The sequence below is a fragment of the Schistocerca piceifrons genome, chromosome X (assembly GCF_021461385.2).
Source record: "Schistocerca piceifrons isolate TAMUIC-IGC-003096 chromosome X, iqSchPice1.1, whole genome shotgun sequence".
Classification (NCBI taxonomy): domain Eukaryota; kingdom Metazoa; phylum Arthropoda; class Insecta; order Orthoptera; family Acrididae; genus Schistocerca; species Schistocerca piceifrons.
In genome coordinates, this window is record NC_060149.1 from 311,891,815 (window position 1) to 311,910,727 (window position 18,913).

At 40.5% G+C, this 18,913-nt stretch overlaps 1 protein-coding gene across 2 annotated transcripts in view; it reads right to left on the reverse strand.

Moving 5' to 3' along the window:
* LOC124721599 (cysteine protease ATG4C) overlaps positions 1-18,913 on the reverse strand; it is a 77,414-nt gene that overhangs the window by 34,413 nt on the left and 24,088 nt on the right. For both annotated transcript variants that reach the window (XM_047246652.1, XM_047246651.1), the window contains 2 exons: positions 17,674-17,967; positions 10,453-10,657 (listed from right to left, as the gene is read on the reverse strand). In XM_047246652.1, coding sequence (XP_047102608.1) covers positions 10,453-10,657; positions 17,674-17,953 — 485 coding nt within the window. In that variant the 5' untranslated portion in view covers positions 17,954-17,967. The remainder of the gene's footprint in view (positions 1-10,452; positions 10,658-17,673; positions 17,968-18,913) is intronic.

The following is an 18,913-nucleotide window of genomic DNA, read 5'->3' on the forward strand; positions in this document are numbered from 1 at the left end:
CAGCACAAAAGCAAAGACATCATGGTCTAGATGGCCACTTACTTCATATCAGAGCCATGGAGTTCTTGTTGCTTTCGTGATCGGAACCTATGCAATAGTAAAACATGTACGCACAGAGCCAGTATAAAGCACCCTCATGTTTAGTCAAAGAGATAACAGTCTAGCAGTCACCGTCTACAAGGAAAGGTCCTAACCCAGTCCATTTGGCGATACAGTTCTACAGTAACCGCAGGGGTACTGCTGGCTCTAAGTCCAGTGTTGTGTACTTAGTGCCTTTCAGCTGGTTGGCCATCTGTGGGCCTACTTCCAGTTGCTGTTAGCCTTCTGACAGCTGTTTGAGACTAGGGCAGTGCAGCCAGGAATGTACCTATAAACCACTGCTTTCAAGGGCGGGCATTCCTGCTGAGGGCTTTCTTCCTCTAGAAGGACCACAGCTGGGTTCTGCACCTTCCGGTGCCTCCTGCCCTGAGCTGCAAAGCTGTGCCCAGATGGCGCGCGCCCACGCCCACACACACACACACACACACACACACACACACACACACACACACACACACACACACACACCCCGTATGTCAGTGTTCCTGCTAAGCCACTGGCATCACAGCAGGCATCGTACCACCTGCTACATCACAGCCTTCCCACCTGCTGCCTTCAGCACATGCTCAGGAGGGCATTGCCACAACAAAGCATTGCAATGAGTGTGTTGTGTGACTGCTAATGATGTTTCTCTGAGCAACCGGTGGTCATCATCCTGACAACAATTCACTGACTCAACTCAACCCTCTTACTGTACAGGTCATGCAACCCAAGCCTCTGCAGATGGATGGAACATGATTAGTAAATGGATGAAAACTGAAGGATTTGAAAGATTAACTGCTGGAACTAGATTTTACATCCTCTGAATTTCACCTACCTGTTGCCACAACCAAGGAAATCTATGACTGGAGAACATTTTGAGTCCAACAGGTTATCAACGTTGTGAATGGATATTTTGCAGATTTACCAGAATCACACTTCAGGGATGGAATCTAGGGTGAAAATGGTAGATAATGTACATTGTCTTAAAGAGGATTATACTGAAATGTATATGATTTTTGACTGAAGTAACTGTCTTTCACTTTCAGGTCAAGAAATTTTCACAATAACCTCATGCTTACTTAATCCCTCTTGTCTCAAGGACTCAGTAACAGAGCACATACAAGGAATTCATCTGTAAAAACATCACCTAATGTCACGCGAGTATTCGCTCAGCAGTGATATGGCAAAGTCACATGAGACATCGGGTTCACATAAGTAAATTGAAGCCAACTGCAGCTGAATAATTTTTATGTTGTCTAATTAATGTGGCACTCGAGCCAAGTATTGGTCTGCAGAGCATTTCCCAGTGATTCTGTTTTTAAAATAGAACTCTGCCTTCACAGTACACGAAACAGCCACCACCATGTTCTTGACATACCAACAGTCTCAAACTGTGACAGATTCTCCAGTTTTGAATACACATATCTTGTTTTGAAAGTTGGTATTTTATTACTATGAAGCCAGATTCTATAATTTTAACAATGTGGGTGCAGACAATGCTTAAGGAAACCTCCATCTAGTTACATTATCCCCTACATTTGATGTGAGGCTCAAACAGCTACCATATCTGAATTTTAATACTCATAGTGGAAGCCAGTCAAAAAAGAAAAAAGGTCCCAGAGAAAATATGATTTGTACACTCAGCTTTAAAAAACTACTATGGGAATTGTGAAGCAGAAAGTAAGTGCGACAAGCAGTTATTTTTATATGACAGGAATATAAAAACAAATGGAGGTAGTAGGCAGTTTTTTTTGGGTGATGAAGCACTGAGAAATTACCTCCAATACTTATCTCAACTGGAAATCTTTCATGATCACACATCATCACACAGGGTGCTCCATGCCTCAAAATGACATCTTCTACAAGGAACCTCACAATTTTCAAGCTTCAGCAGGCACAGCTTTGATGACTGTGTAGCAGGTGAGGGAGCCAGTGTAGACTATTATTCAGTGATTACCAATTTGGTGGAATGGCACTGCTGCTGGTGAAATTAGTACCAGATGCCCCAGAGGTAATTGCAGCACATGCTTCTGTTGCTGGCACTCCTCACTGTGACTCATAGTGTCTACAAGATGGGTAGAGACCTGGCCAGTGATACCTGCATATGAGTCTGTCTAGAGTCTTTGCAAATGACAGGTGATAGATGTTTGAGCATCATGGAAAAGTTCAGGTTGGCTGTCTGTAGATGAGCAACCATTTCCACCCTGTCAGACCATAGTTCCACTGATACAATGTTCCATCAATTTATTTTAATTTTACTTTGGTTACTCAATCATTCTCCAAGGCTCCACAGCTATCCGCAAAGTTAGACTCCACCTCTGTTCAGCAGCAATGTCATTTAATGTAGCAATGGTTGAAATTGTGTCCGCTGTGTTCTGCCAAGGGATTCCTTGAAAGGCAGGCAGCATCCTTGTGTTTGTGTCCATTTTTGTATACCGTTGTGATGTCATACTGCTTAAGCATCAGTGCCCATGTTGCCAATCACTCAATGCCTCCTTCAGGTTAGTCTACAAGCATACGGAATGGTGGTCTGTCACGTAGAATAGTTTTTGTAGGACTCCAATACTCTGGGATATCAATATCTACTCTGGACCTTGAGTTTATGACTATTGTTGCCGGTGTTTATTCAGTGCTCTTCTCACAATGAACTTGGCATTGTTTATGTTTAGGGCTTCCACATTCATATCCGGTGTGGACATTTTAGGAAGGATATGCAACCATGTTCTCAGTACCTTCCTGAATTCATACTAGAACTGCACCTACCTATACCATGTGATCAGAAGTATCTGGATACCTAGCTGAAAATGACTTACAAATTCATGGCACCCTCCATCGGCAATGCTGGAATTCAATAGGGTGTTGGCCCACCCTTAGCCCTGATGGCAGCTTGCACTCTCGCAGGCATATGTTCAGTCAGGTGCTGGAAGGTTTCTTGGGGAATGGCAGCCCATTCTTCATGGAGTGCTGCACCGAAGAGAGGTATCGATGTCAGTCAGTGAGGCCTGGCATGAAGTCTGTGCTCCAAAACATCCCAAAGGTGTTCTATAGGATTCAGGTCAGAACTCTGTGCAGGCCAGTCCATTACAGGGATGTTATTGTCATGTAACCACTCTGACATAGGCTGTGCATTATGAACAGGTGCTCGAACATGTTGAAAGATGCAATCGCCATCCCCGAATTGCTCTTTAACAGTGGCAAGCAAGAAGGTGCTTAAAACATCAATGTAGGCCTGTGCTGTGATACTGCTAGGCCAAACAAGGAGTGCAAGATACCTCCATGAAAAACACGACTACACCATAACACCACAACCTCTCAATTTCATTGTTGGTACTACACATGCTGGCAGATGATGTTCGCCAGGCACTTGCCATACCCACACCCTGCCATCAGATCGCCACATTGTGTACCGTGATTTGTCACTCCACACAACATTTTCCCACTGTTTAATCGTCCAATGTTTACGCTCATTGCTTATGGGCAACTGCTTGACCATGAAACCCATGTTTTCTCACCTCCCGCCTAACTGTGGATCCTGATGCAGTTTGGAATTGCTGTGTGATGGTCTGGGTAGATGTCTGTCTGTTACACATTATGACCCTCTTCAACTGTCAGCTGTCTCTGTCAGTCAACAGACAAGGTCAGCCTATATGCTTTTGTGCCGTACGTGTCCCTTCATGTGTGGTGTCACCGCCAGACACCACACTTGCTAGGTGGTAGATTAAATCGGCCGCGGTCCATTTAGTACATGTCGGACCCGCGTGTCGCCACTGTGTGATCGCAGACCTAGCGCCACCACAAGGCAGGTCTCGTGATACGAACAAGCACTCGCCCCAGTTGTACGGACGACCTAGCTAGCGACTAGATGTACGAAGCCTTTCTCTCTCATTAGCCGAGAGACAGAATAGCCTTCAGCTAAGTTAATGGCTACGAACTAGCAAGGCGCCATTAGCCTTACAGTGATTGTAATTAAAGTCTCCTGTGTATAGTCAAGAGCGATGTACCACAATGATTGATTAAAGATAAGTATTAATCCAGCTACGTACTTTTCTTCATAGCATTAATTACGTAGCCTGTTCCAGTACTTCACGCCCGTCTGCGTTAGTCTAGCGTGCATTTTCAGCCATCTCGATCTACAAGGTGTTGGCCCAGCTGCCGACACATCACATGTTTCCACTTCACTATCGCATTGGAAACAGTGGACTTTGGGATATTTAGGAGTGTGGAAATCTAGCATACAGATGTATGACACAAGTGACAATCAACTGACCACGTTCGAAGTCCATGAGCTCCACGGAGTGCCCCATTCTGCTCTCTCACAATGTCTAATGACTACAGAGGTCACCGATATGAAGTACCTGGCAGTAGGTGGCAGCACAATGCACCAAATATGAAAAACGTATGGTTTTGGGGGTGTCCGGATACTTCTCATCACGTAGTGTATCACATTTAGCGTCACTGTATAGTTCTGTCTATGCATTCTTGTCATACAATGCCAAGATCTGCAAAAGATATTAGAGCCTCCTTAAGAGCAGGGAAAAATCTTTTTTGCACATTTTTCCACAAAAATTTGCCTTCTCCCTGAAGTACTTTTTGCAAGGGACATGTCTTGGTATAGAGGTACTTTTATGAATCGCTGGTAGTACTAGCACATTCTAAGAAAACATCCCACATCACGAATGTGCTGAGTAGGAAAATCTATGACTGCTCTTATTTTCTCTGGGTTGGAACTGACTTCATCACCACTCACCACGTGTCCCAAAACTTTTATTTCTTGAGTGGCACCATTCTGTTCAACTGCTCCTGGTAGTCCTTTGTTGCCTTGGGCAGAATTATAATGTGATCGGCAAACCTCATAATTTGTATTTTTTCTCCATGAACTTTAATTCAGTTACCACATTACTCCTTGGATTCCTTCACAGGTTGCTCACTACACATATTCAACAGCTTTATACTGATTCAGTAACATATAGGATAGGCTACAACCCAGTCTAAATCTGTTCTCTATCACTGCCTCCCTTTCACGACCCCCAACTACCATAACTGCAGTTTGATTTCTGTACAAGTTGTAGATAACTTTTCATTACCTATATTTTTTTGCTGCTACCTTCAGAATTTCAAAGAGTGCATTCCAATCCACATTATGAAAAGCTTTACCTGGCTCTACAAATGCTATAAACATATGAAACTTCCTGGCAGATTACTCGGTCCAGTACACAGTTTCAATCTGCCAGGAAGTTTCGTATCAGTGCACTCTCCACTGCAGAGTGAAAATTTCATTCTGGCTATAAACACAAGTTTGTCATTCTTCAGTCAAACTTCTAAAATAAGTAGTATGGAGCAACATTGCTTCTTGAGGTTCCTACAATTCTTCGCAACCCCAAATGATCTTTCCCGAGGCCAGCTTTTACCAGTTTTTCCAGTCTTCTATAATCAATTTGTGTCAGTACTTTGAAATCACAGCTTCCAACATTGGTGGTGGTTTGGTAATAGTCACAAAAGTATACCATTTTTGTGCCGAGTCAGGTACAAGATTTACGTAAAAATTAGTCTATGAATTAAAAAGAGTCAGCTACAGGAAACTTATTCAGTTCAGCTGTATTTCAAATTTAGCCTTGCTGTCAGCCAGTTTATGGTACATGATCAGAGAATTTGATAGTAGTATTACTTGCCTCTTTCTGAGATGAATCCAATTTTAATTAAAAATAGCCAAGGTATTATTTCCCTTCATGTATTGTCATTATTGACATCAGTACTCTGAATTACTAACAACAAATTTCAGCCGAACATATGTAGACTCCCTCACAAAGAGCCTAGTCATCCATGGTACATTTATTTGTTCCACCAGTGAATCTATCAACACCTACACCAACACTCTTACCCAGCCCCCCTCCCCTGTAAATACTTAACAGATCTTACACACAAATTTCCCTGCCAGTACTCTCCTCTCACTCCAACTAGTGCCGCACCCTCTTCCAAAATCGAAAACTTAGAGAAGTACTCTTCTTGTATGCAGCACCAGCCAGGTCAACAACGTCTCGATACTTTACTCTGTGAAGGCCATGACTTCCTGAAGCTGAGCCATGAAATGAGATCATAGCTCCCAATCCTATCCACACCACCAGCTGTAGCCTTCTGTCACCCTCCCAACCTCTGTAATATCCTTGTCAAACCACGTGACAGTCCCAGACCATTATCTCTAACCCCACAATTGTTCCTTCACTACACTGCATTTTATATATGAATGACTATCACCATGCTGTCTTCACTACACTGCATTTTATATATGAACGACGATCACCATGCTGTCTAAGTGTATAAATGAAACCAGTGTCCAGTTTTTGAGCATGCTCTGCAGTGTGACTTATGTGACCTGCGTGCCCAATACACCACACTAACTATTTGCATCTCTGAACTCCTTGTGTGGAAACTTCTTTTCCAACATATCCCTCCATCCAACAACCACCCTTCTGGACTTAATCTCCATTAACATATCTCTCTCTCTCTCTCTCTCTCTCTCTCTCTCTCTCTCTCTCTCTCTCACACACACACACACACACACACACACACACACACACACACACACACAAATTATTTTATTAACTCCTTTTTTACCTAAAAAATACACCCTTCCCCCACACCATTCTTTCTCTGTCTCCATTTTAGTTTTTAATTTCATTATTCATTTGATTTCTCACTTCTCCTCTTATATCATCCTTTTTCTTCTCACTCTGTCCATATATAACTGAAGTTTCCATAATGCTTACCAATATACTATCTTTGGTCTCCTACTCTCTTTGACACTTCCCCCTTTCACGGTATCTTTGTTTTCCATCATCCTCACAACACATTGGTCCATCTCATCACGGGGCATGAGTGGCCTGTTGCTCCTTTCTAACTTACCCCCAACCTATCTATCTTTGCATAAAGGTGTGTATCAAAAGCACTGTTATTTCACCTCCTGAAGACAATTGTTGGAGAGTCATCTCTGTAATTTTAATGTGTAGGAATTACATATACCTGTAACTGTGACAGGAGAGTTCTTGGGTGATCCATGGTTAGGTAGAAGCAGAAGTTTTCCTGATATAGAATGAGATGCTGACATATCAGTAATCAATATTTACGCTTCTTTTCAAATATACCAGGTGATTTCACAATATAACTTACAATCTATCATAAAAAAGTTATTCCATTGTTACTTCCTATTTCTCCTCTATTTGCATGTAATCTCCTTCACTAACATCTTCATACTTCTCTCCTTCCCTCCTATAAGTACAAGGGGCGTTTGAAAAGTCCGAGAGATGGCACCACCGGCGCGTATCGAGGTCATATTTAGTTAGTAGAATCTTTGGAAAGAACGCACACCAAGTTTCAGCCATATTGGTCTATTTCTTTGTGTTTGGCATTCGTGTGAATCAAGGAAATTGAGTGATTGTCAAAAAATAGACGAAAAAGAATTTTGTATGGTGACTGAAATGAAATGGATCATATGGCATTGTTGGCCGGGAGGTCCCATTCAGGGCAGTAAACATTACTTTATGAAAGGCAAAACGCCTCAGGAAGCTAAAGAGAAGCTTGATAGACATTACAGTGATTCTGCACCTTCGATTAGAACAGTTTATAAGTAGTTTCAAAATTTTCGGAGTGGCCATATTGGCACAAGTGATGCTGAACGTTCTGGATGCCCTGTGGAGGTTACGACTCCAGAAATCATTGATAAAATCCATGATATGGTGATGGATGACAGAAGAGTTAAGGTGCATGAGATTGCTAGTGCTGCGGGCATCTCGAATGAACGGGCACATAATATTTTGCATAAACATTTGGACATGAGAAAGCTATCCACAAGATGGGTTCCATGATTGCTCACGCTTGACCAAAAACGGAATCATGTGAAGTGTTGCAAGGATGGTTTGCAGCTGTTCAGGAAGAATCTGCAGGACTTGAAGCGTCGTTTCGTCACTGTGGATGAAACATGGATACATTACTATACTCCTGAGACCAAGCAACAATCTAAACAATGGGTTACCAAGGGAGAATCTGCACCAAAAAAGGCAAAGATCATTCCTTTGATTGGAAAGGTTATGGCGACTGTCTTTTGGGATTCACAAAGGATAATCCTCATTGACTACCTGGGAAAGGGTAAAACTATTACAGGTGAATATTATTCATCGTAATTGGACCATTTGAAAACCAAGCTGCAAGAAAAATGCCAGTGATTGGACTGCAAAAAAGTCCTTTGCCATCACAGCAATGCACCAGCACACACCTCAGCAGTTGTGGCCACAAAATTAACGGAAACAGGATTCCAACTCGTTTCACAGCCCCCCTGTTCTCCAGACTTGGCTCCCTCGGACTACTATTTGCTCCCCAATTTGAAGAAATGACTGGCGGGACAAAAATTTTATTCAAATGGGGAGGTGATTGCAGCAACTAATAGCTATTTTACAGACTTGGACAATTTCTGTTATTTGGAACGGATCAACAAAATAGAACAGCAATGGAAAAAGTGTATAAGTCTAAAAGGAGACTATGTCAAAAAATAAAAAAGGTTTACCCCAAACATGTAAGTAGTTTTTCTTTTTGCACAGACTTTTCAAATGCCCCTAGTTATCTACATTGTGACTTTTTCCTTCTATGTCTTGCCTTTTGGTTGTGACAGGGCAGAGCAGGCCAGAACATACCAAATGTGGCGTTTTCTACCTCTCTTGTTTGCAACCTTATTAGTTTCATAAACTTACCATTTCTTTAGCAATACAGGGGAACAGTGAAGTTTAGATGGGTATATTAGGTAAATGATGACAAAGTACTGAATCAAGCTGGGGAGAAAAAGAAATATATGCACAACAAAAGGAAGGCGTCGGTTGATAGGATGCATCCTGAGGCATCAATGAATCATCAGCTACAACAAGCAAGTTCAAATGGACATAGTTTGCCACAGTTGGTCAGAGATGAAAGTGCTTGCTCAGGAGAGACTAGTGTGGAGAGCTGCATCGAACAAGCTCAAGTGCCCACCTGTGGGGAGCTGGGCATCCGCAGGCTGAGGTGGGCAAAAAGCTCACATACAGTCACTCAAAGAGATGAATGGTAAATTGGATGATCATATGCCTTAGTCAAGCAGCTGTGGGCAGGAGTAGGTACATGCCTTCTGGCAGGTAGCCTACAACCTACATCTTCTCTGTGGGCACCCAGGCCCCATGGGGAAACATTTGCTGAGCCTCCTTTGGATTTCACACACAATGAAGAAGGGGAGATGCTCAACAAATCAAGAAGTTTACAACAACACGTTCCTTCACATTACATCCCATCTGCTTCAACCAAAACTGCTACATATAACGTAAGCCCAACCCAATACAAAATAATCAGCTTTTAGGGTTCTATGCCTCAAGTGGTAAAAACAGAAACCTTACAGGATCACTTTTTTGTCATCTGTCTGCCTGCCTGCCTGAACACCAGACTAGTGGTATCAAGTCGAAATTTATGTCACATACTAAGGTATACACTCCCTTGGTGGTGTCAAAAATTTTAGATTCTAAGTCAGTATAATCAAAAGATACATGTATGTCACATACTTTGATATTCAGAAAGTCAGTCATCAAAACTGATAGATGAACTATCTATACATATAACAGTTCTGATGGTCTAACAGTAAAGCATGTGCCTGGAAACAGAGATATTGTGGGATCGACTCTTGGTCGGACTACCGATTTTTCAGTCTTTGTTTTAACCTAGCCTCCACCTGTCTATGACATGAGGACTCATCTGAAACAACATGTAGTTTGGATTCTGCATTAAACTGTAGGACCCCTTTCCCCGGTTACATAAGTGAGGTACAACAGGGGCGCACAAGTTGCTGAAGTGGCATTCAATAGAAAAACTTGCACCAGGCCATTATGCCACATAAAATAATTGTCGTTTTTTCCTTAGAGCACAAGGGCTAATCGCACTTGGCCATTTTTAAAAAAATAAATAGTACATCTTAAATTGCCAAAAAGCTGCTACATGAATAATATTCTCTATGAGTTTTGATCCTTGAGACTACCATCTCCTCAATGTAATAATACAAATGCTTAAAAAATAAAGTTCCTTGGCACCATATACAGAAATAAAAGGTACATTTTCAGTGCATGGAGTATAGTGGATGGACCTGCTAGCATACAGATCTTCAGCAAAGAACAGAAAAAATTGTTCATATAACAATATAAAGTGAAATGTGTCTAAGTCCTCAAACAGTTCTCAAATTTACAATTGGCATAAAAGTAAAAAGACTGTGCTATTCACTTTAAGTACACATGCACTACACGTGTCAATTTTTCTGTAACATGCAGTACTATTAGAAATGTTCATCTGTCTGCTGTATCAATTCACACTCACTTTAGCAAGTGTGCCACTGAACCAGGACCATACCAGTCTCCTGGCTTCTTTCCAGATACTTCCCCCAATGATACCAGTGTATGAATTGATAGAGGACTCATTTGTGATGGTGTATCACCAAACCACTTGATAATCTTTCGATGGTTCACAGCATCCCTGTATTGTTTTTCATTACTAGGTCGCTGGTTTGGATCCCATCGCCAGCCTGAAAAGTATTATTTTGTCTATAATAATGAACATTTGTTAATGCTAAATGTGGATAAATTTAGAGACCTAGGTTACCTGTGTAAAGTTTGAAGAGAAGACTTCTATTATTTCTGAGGCTTAATAATTTTACACTGATATTCACTGCAAAATATTCATGCATTTCTGTTCTATTATTTTCCTGCATGTGGATTTATTGGTAAATCCCAAAGGTCAAGAAAACATCAAAGTTGCATATGTCATCTACTATATCAACTATAAGCTTTAGAAGACAACAAACATACATAGCATACATTTTCTGCTGCCTGAGCATTTACTACAAGTAGCAAATTTCTAACTCATCAAGAGTGCCCCTACAGTTTCCTGTTTCACAATAGAGGAGTTTAACAGTTTAACACATATGTACTCCTGTTCATTTTAGAAGCCAAAAGGTCTAATTTACACCTTCCATTCTTTACAGTTCCTGTAATTTCCTTTGATATGGGTAATTGTTAACACAGTTTATGCTTGCAATAAAAACACACACACTGTTGGTACAACACTGTAAAATCAAGGTCGTTGCAGACAGTGGATGATTATGAGGCTGATTCTGCCATTGTACAGCAGACACAACAAAGAGAAGTGTGCCACATGAAATCTTTGGAACAGTAACTCCATCCTTATAAGATGTGTTTAATACAGTATGAATGGTAAAGGCTACTCATCAGACTGCAAATAAAATTTTTGTGGAAATCTCTCAACTGTGAACAAAATAAATGTACATTATCAATCCAAAGCAGAGTTTAATAATGTAGTAACTGTTTTGTATGCTACGGTGTCATCGTATAATAGGGCACTTATAAAGGACATCAGCACCTGCGTGAAAATATTTTAAACTGCTGCATTTGCAGACCCATTTCCCTGTCTCCCAAAATGCCCTGGAACCAACAGAATGGCACCCTTTTCTTCTGCCTCTGTAACTGGAGGAATGAGGCCCAGATGTTCTAGGCTTTATCTTGTGCAATAATGCAATAGGCAGCTTGAAGAGGGTACTTGGTGGATGAGAAGCATATGAGGAATTTTGAAGCATAATGTCATCTCATTCAACAATGCTGCTGTTTCTGGCATATTCTCTCTCTCTCTCTCTCTCTCTCTCTCTCTCTCTCTCTCTCTCTCTGTGTGTGTGTGTGTGTGTGTGTGTGTGTGTGTGTGTGTGTGTGGTACACATGTAATAATGTTGATGGCGATATCTGTCACAAACTAGTTTGGGAATAAATGAATAACAAAAGTGTTTTGCATTAAGGTAGACCAACAATCACATATTATTGTTTTTGTATGCAAACACGGACCAACGGAAGTTTCAAGACAAAATTACTGTCATCTCATTCACTCCAGTGCCACCAACATTGAATTCGATGCAATTTACTTGCAGTGATTTCACTTGGCAAGGGAATATTGAGAATAAGTTCAGAGAATACTACAGAGTATATGATCGGATCACCCTGTTTAGGTCCAATTAGTGTAAACAAACACTCAAAGTTCGTAAGACATGAACTTAACAATGTGGTCTGGTGCAAGATTCCTTTTGAATCATAACAAATTTAAAACAAAATTGTGTCTCCTTTTCAACCACAATGGTGAATGACTCCATCCTTAGTTACGTGCAGCAATACAGTCCACACTTAGTGCCAACAGGTTCCTGCTTAGAGCAAACCCCAAATGACCTAGTTGCTCATGCCAATTCATGAATTTTTTTCCCCACTATGGGGTAAGCAATTGCACACAACACTGCTGTGTGGTGCTGACAGCAGGCTGGATGTATAACACATCACGAAGATCTGCTGCTGGATGGCAAGTGCTACCTCACAAACTACAGTACAGAGATTGTGAACTGGGCTTGTGTTGTACGTTGTTGTCGTCAGGTGGTAGGAGACAGGTGTTGTAAATCACAGTGTGGTTAATTGTCCAAAATCCTAGCACATGTATTCCAAGGAGAGTGAAGCAATCTATGACCCCTCCAACATATATTTCACATACTACCAAGACGATACAATACTCACACAGACACTGAGCAAGTCATTCTTTCCACCCATAATTCATGATCAAGACACAAAAGGGGGGAAGGGGGTGTGATGACAGTGGTACCTTCAGCCAAACACAGTAAAGTTACTTACGTGCGAAGTATGAAAGGCATACAAAACAAACATTGACAACTGTCAGTATGTTGTCCATGGTCTCCCTTGAAAAATGAGCCATTTGTCATTCTACACAACATACTATGAGTTCTCTGTGGACTTTATATAGCCCTGTAAATGTAGATGTAGCTGGTTCAGTCTTCCAGGTCTCTGACAAGAGCTAACCCTGCTCTCACATGGAAAAGAGTCTTCCCTCCATTAATGCCATGTGGCTACAGAAAGATGATTCCCAATTTTCAGTGTGTGAAGTACTCTGCCATTGTCTGGGTGACATCTTGTGTTTGGAGATTTTTGTGCTTCAATACAAAAATTACTGATGTGTGACAAACTTACAAAAAATCCTTCTTATATTTTTTTAAGAGTTAAAAGGACAATTTACTGCATGAGAAATCTACTTGTGTTCTATTTTGCTGTTCATTGACCCTCTGTCTTAGTGACCTGAAAATCTAAGGGTTTTTCAACAAATGGTTGGCATTTAAATCGTCTCAAAACTGTGCACTAATTGTAACTGAAGAGCGGCACTTTTCTTTGCATAACAGAACATTCTGGCTGTGAAATTTGCTGATTATTTTGGGGCAGATAGACAGATGAATGACACAGTGGATCATGTTTACAATATGATCCATCCAGTCCTGAACAATGTCTAGAGGTATAAAAATAGCCATTTTGCTCTGCTGAGCATCCACAGCTGTGGCTTCCTTTCAGGGCCTTAACTACCTGACAGCTACAGATAGGTGACAAAGTGGTCACTGGGGTCCAAGTCATCAACCATTTCCCACTGAGCAGTGTCTGTATGTGCAGACGAGCACAATGTGAAGTTAATATCAGACATTAAAGCACCTAAATGTACGTTACAAACTGTAACTACAGACACTGCTATTTGTAGTCATATCATACAGTAAATCACGTTGCAGAATAAGAGAAACTTGTCAATGACAAAAAACAAATGAGACAAGTTACCAGTTAACTTAAGAATAGGTAATTATTATAATACAATGACTAACATGAAATGAATCCATTTTTGCTTATCATGGCAGTTTTCATTTAGTTCATTGAGCTTTTGTAACGGATACATTTTGATAAAACAATTACGTCATTTGCAGGCTAAAGATTTTAAGATACACTTATGTGAGAATCGGCAACAAAATTTATCATAAAATATCAATTTGAAATCATTTTTTGTAGGCCACTTCATTAAAGACTGTATTTTAATACCAAAAATTGTTGTTGGCCGCAACAGGTTCCACAACTGCATTCAAGTGTCCCATTGTGCAAATCATTTTAATTATCAGCAGTTCAAGGACTTCTTGGACTAGAACATTTACTTATTACAAATCAAATCACAGCTTCTGTATTTTATTTACATCATCACTATCATCAATGGAATGAGCTTCAGCCCTGTATGCCGCATTCAACAAGACACCTGTAGCTGCAAGATATGTCTCACAGTGGTGAGCACTTCCACTCCCAGAGCCCTTTCTTCCTAGAAAAGGAGCAAAATCTTGCTTCCCCATAGTGTGAAATGGTTCTAGTTTGGTCCACAAGACTGTGCATGAAGTGTGGTAGGACACCAACAATTTGTTACTAATTGTTTGGCAGTTCAATACTGGATATTATTTGGTGTTGCATCCTGAACAGTCTTCATTACATGGTTGGTTTGTTCTGCCATTGCCTGTAGCTCACTTGGTTAGCTTGTAGGCAACATACTGTAACAAGGTACACATAGTGTGTCAGGATATATTTGCAATAATTAAAAAGGAAGAATGTGAATTAATGTGTTACCATTACACAAACAAAAGAGCTTAAGAGATTAACCAGAGGGAGAAACTGGGTATGGCAGCTCATACAGACGACAGCCTGCATCCCTCCTAAGCAGGTCAAAGTCCTCCACTCGATCATTTGTAGGTCAGTCTGGTGTGGCAATGGAAGACAGCAACAGGAACTCTGCAGTTTTGGATTTCACATCTAAGAAATCATTCACACAGTAGGATCACACAGACATACCACTGTTTAACCACCAACCACTGTTATGTAGGACATAGAAACAGTCTTCCCTGGCACTGAAAAAAGCTGAAAGAGTTGAAGACAAATAAGTTTCCAGATCGAGATGAAATCACATTCCGATTTTACAGTCGGTACTCTTTGGCGTTGGCTCCATATTTAGATTTCTTTTATCATGAATATTTTGTCCAGCAGAAAGTCCCAAGTGACTGGAAAAATGTAAAAGTGACTCCCATACATAAGCAGGGTACAAGAATGGAAACAGAAAATTATAGATCTAAAACTTTAATGTTTACTCAAAAACCTTTGAGCATATTCTATCTTTGTGCAAAACAAATTTCTTTGAGACAGAAAAGCTTCTATCCACAAATCATCATGGATTTCAAAAGCGACTCTCATGTGAAACTAGGACTGGCCTCCTCGCACATGATATGGACCACAGGTGGAGAGCAACAGGCAGATTCCATATTCCTGGACTTCGAGAAAACATTTGACACAGTGCTACTCTGCAGGCTGTTAACAAGTCTTTGAGCATATTGAATAGGTTCCCAGATATGTTAGTAGGTCAAAGACTCTAAGTAATAGAACACAACACGCTGCACTGGACGGCTAATCTTCATCAGAGACAAGGCTATTGACAGGAGTGACCCACGGTACTGTGATACGACTGCTCTTGTTCTCTTGACACACACATGATCTGACACACACATGATCTGACACACAGGGTGAGCATCAGTCTGTGAATGTTTGCTGCTGATGCTGTAGTGTATGGGGAATTGTTCTCCTTGAGTGACTGTGGGAGGATGGAGGAAGAGTTGAGCTGAATTTCTATTTTGTGTAATGAATGACAGCTTGCTCTAAGTGTACAAAAATGAAATTTGGTGCATATGTGTAGGTAAAACAATCATGTAATGTTTGAACATAGCATTAGCAATGTACTGCTCAACATAATCACAGCAATCAAATATCTAGGTGTCATGTTACATAAAATATCTAGGTGTAATGTTGCAAAGCAATATGAAGTGCAAGGAGCACAAGATATGGCAAGATTAGCAAAGACCATTCTCACCTGAAGATGGCAGCCAGATGAACTGTGAAAATATTGTGTTCAGGTGATATCATTATCTGGCTGGAGACATGACAAGAATATCAACAGGTAATATGTCAGAAACGTTATGTAGTCACATCAAGTACCTCTATGGGGAGGAGATGCTTGAACTTTTAAGGAAGTTTGATAAACATTGAAAGAATGAGGGGAGCTGCTGATTGCCCTCACTTTTATGATGAGCCGCCATGATACTGGTATCATACTGTACCTAGATTTGCAAAATTTGTTCAATGTACTGATATCAAAATTGCCAATAACATTAAAAAGCATCTTAGTTTTGTCCTAGTAAAGTAGTGCATTCATTTTACTTACATATACTGGATGTTATATACAAAGATTTTTATTTCTGCATTTGGAGGCTTTATCAATGCTGCCAGCTGTGTTTTGGGAATGAGTGGAATGGGCCCACAAGAGTGCCGTCATTAGGCAACCTTCAAAATTTCAATGTCTCTGGTTCTATCCCATGACATGATTAACCTCACGAGTAAAGAATTGGATGACATCACATTATCAGTTTTGGAGAAAAACCTAAATTTTGCTCCTCCTCTGAGGAGTCTGTCCATCAATAAATTTATTTGCTCAGTGGAGGAGCAAGCAGTGTGTAGCTCTCCACAGGTCCGAGCAGAAGAAATCAGGCAAGAGATTTTGAGCACGCAGTCGGACTCTGAGGCCAGAGGGCAATATTTCCTCTCTTGAAAACTCAATTAGTGAAAAATTAGACATGGAAATGATGAAGCTTTGTCATCATGTATTGATGTCTATATATTTTTTATTAAATGGCAAATATTTTGAACACACTGATGAACTGGCTATTCGGAATCCATTATACTCATATTTTCCAATTTACTTATGGAAGATTTTGAAGACAGGACACTGAGGACAGCATTTTTGAAATATACCATTTTTAGAGAAATAATGATGATACATACAGCTTTCCTTTTCTTATATGCTCTGCGAACTGTGGATGAAAGGCAATAGGCAGATTCCATATTCCTAGAATTCTGACAAGTGTTTGGAATGGTGCCCTGCAGCAGACTTAATGAAGGTACGAGCATATGGAATAGGGCCCAGGTATGTGAGTGGCTTGTAGACTTCTTACATAATAGAATCCAGTATGTTGTTCTCGAGGGCAAGTGCTCATCAGAGGCAAGGGTACAGTCAGGAATACTCCACAGAAGTGTCATAGGACCTCTATTACACCTCTATATATATAAACAGGTATCTTCTACCTGGTGCATCCATTGGATGCTATCCTCAATGCTGATGGTGATGTAGCCTGATTGGCATACTGATTATGGACTGAAGAGCCTTCAAATGGAAACTTTTTGATTGATTGCCCCTTATGTCTGTTATCATGAAGTAGCACCACCCCTTGGTTTTTGACAGACATGCTGCCCCATACAAATTCTCCATTCTCCAATGGATGTATACTGATGTTTGTCCTTCAGCAGCCACAAAAAGAATAACAGCATGTTGATCCTGTTTGGACACATTTGGTAATAATGTCACCACAGTTCACATTTCTGCATTTACTGAACACACGTCAAACACATGAATGCTTAAATACCAACATCAGAGTCGTGCTATGTTGCATATACACTGCAGCAACACCATCAAATGGAAATTCTTTGATCACTCCTTATATTACCTTACTTTCTATATACAAATTTATGTACCACAAAGACTTGAACATATCTTACTTGGATTATAAATAAAACAGAAGAAAAATATTACCTCTTCCAAGAAAATGTGAAACAAGTGCCTGGGCTAAAAGCATTTGGCCACTGCGAAGCATGCAACCCCAACCACAATCTGAGCTAATGTTCGAACCATCAAGACTGGGGAACTCCTTTCTGTATGTTAGCCAAATGCGGCTCAGGAAGTCACTCTTAAAGCTCTCAATTCCTTCTTCTTTCTCATCGCTTACCAGTTGTTCATCACATGGGTCAGTCTTACGATGGTAACATCTTCCTAAGAGCCACACTGGAGAATCTCGTGAAAAGTTTGTTTTCATCTTCACATTAAGACCTTCAAAAAGACAAAGAAATGATTATTGAAGGAGGACTCCAATTTCAGAACTGAACACCGAGCTATAACTACATAATATCCCAGTTTTCTCAATGATGTTCTCTCTCCCTTACTACTCACAACTGTTTTCACTGCAATATAACATTTAATACATCTAAATATAATCTGTAATATTAAATATACACATAGCAAGCTTTAAAAACTGACAAGAACCTGCAGTGACAATATGTGCTGTGAACTACACTTAAAAAATGATAAGGTTGCCTTAGGGTCAATTTACAGACATACTACTCAAGTATATCCACGATATTCATTTAATCACCAAGTTTCTCCCAATATCAAAGGTAGAATGACCCATTTTGGAATATTCTCCACATTGTTTTCACAAATACTGAACCCTTTTACATTTTGAATTACGAAGTAATGTGCTGATGTTACAGACTAGCATAAAACGTGTGTTTTGTGCTTGAATGACTGCCTCCTAACAACATTTACTGGGGTGATAAAAGTCATGGGCTACCTGCTTTTGCCCAGAGTAGAGCAGCAACTCTATGTGGCATGGACTCAGTCATTGGAAGTCTCCTGAAGAAATACTGAGCCATGCTGCATTTATAGCTCTCCATAATTGCGAAAGTCTTGCCGATGCAGGATTTTATGCATGAACTGACCTCTCAATTATGTCTTATAAATGTTTTATGGGATTCATGTCCGGCAATCTGAGTGGTCAAATCAGTCCCTCAAATTATCCAGAATGTTCTTCAAATCAATCGCGAACTGTGGCCTGGTGACGTGGTGCACTGTAATTCATAAAAATTCCGTTGCTGTTTGGAAACATGGAAGTCCAAGAATGGCTGCGAATGGTCTCAAAGTAGCTGAACACAACCATTTCCAGTCACTGATCAGTTCACTTGGACCAGAGGACCCAGTCCATCCCATGTAAACGCAG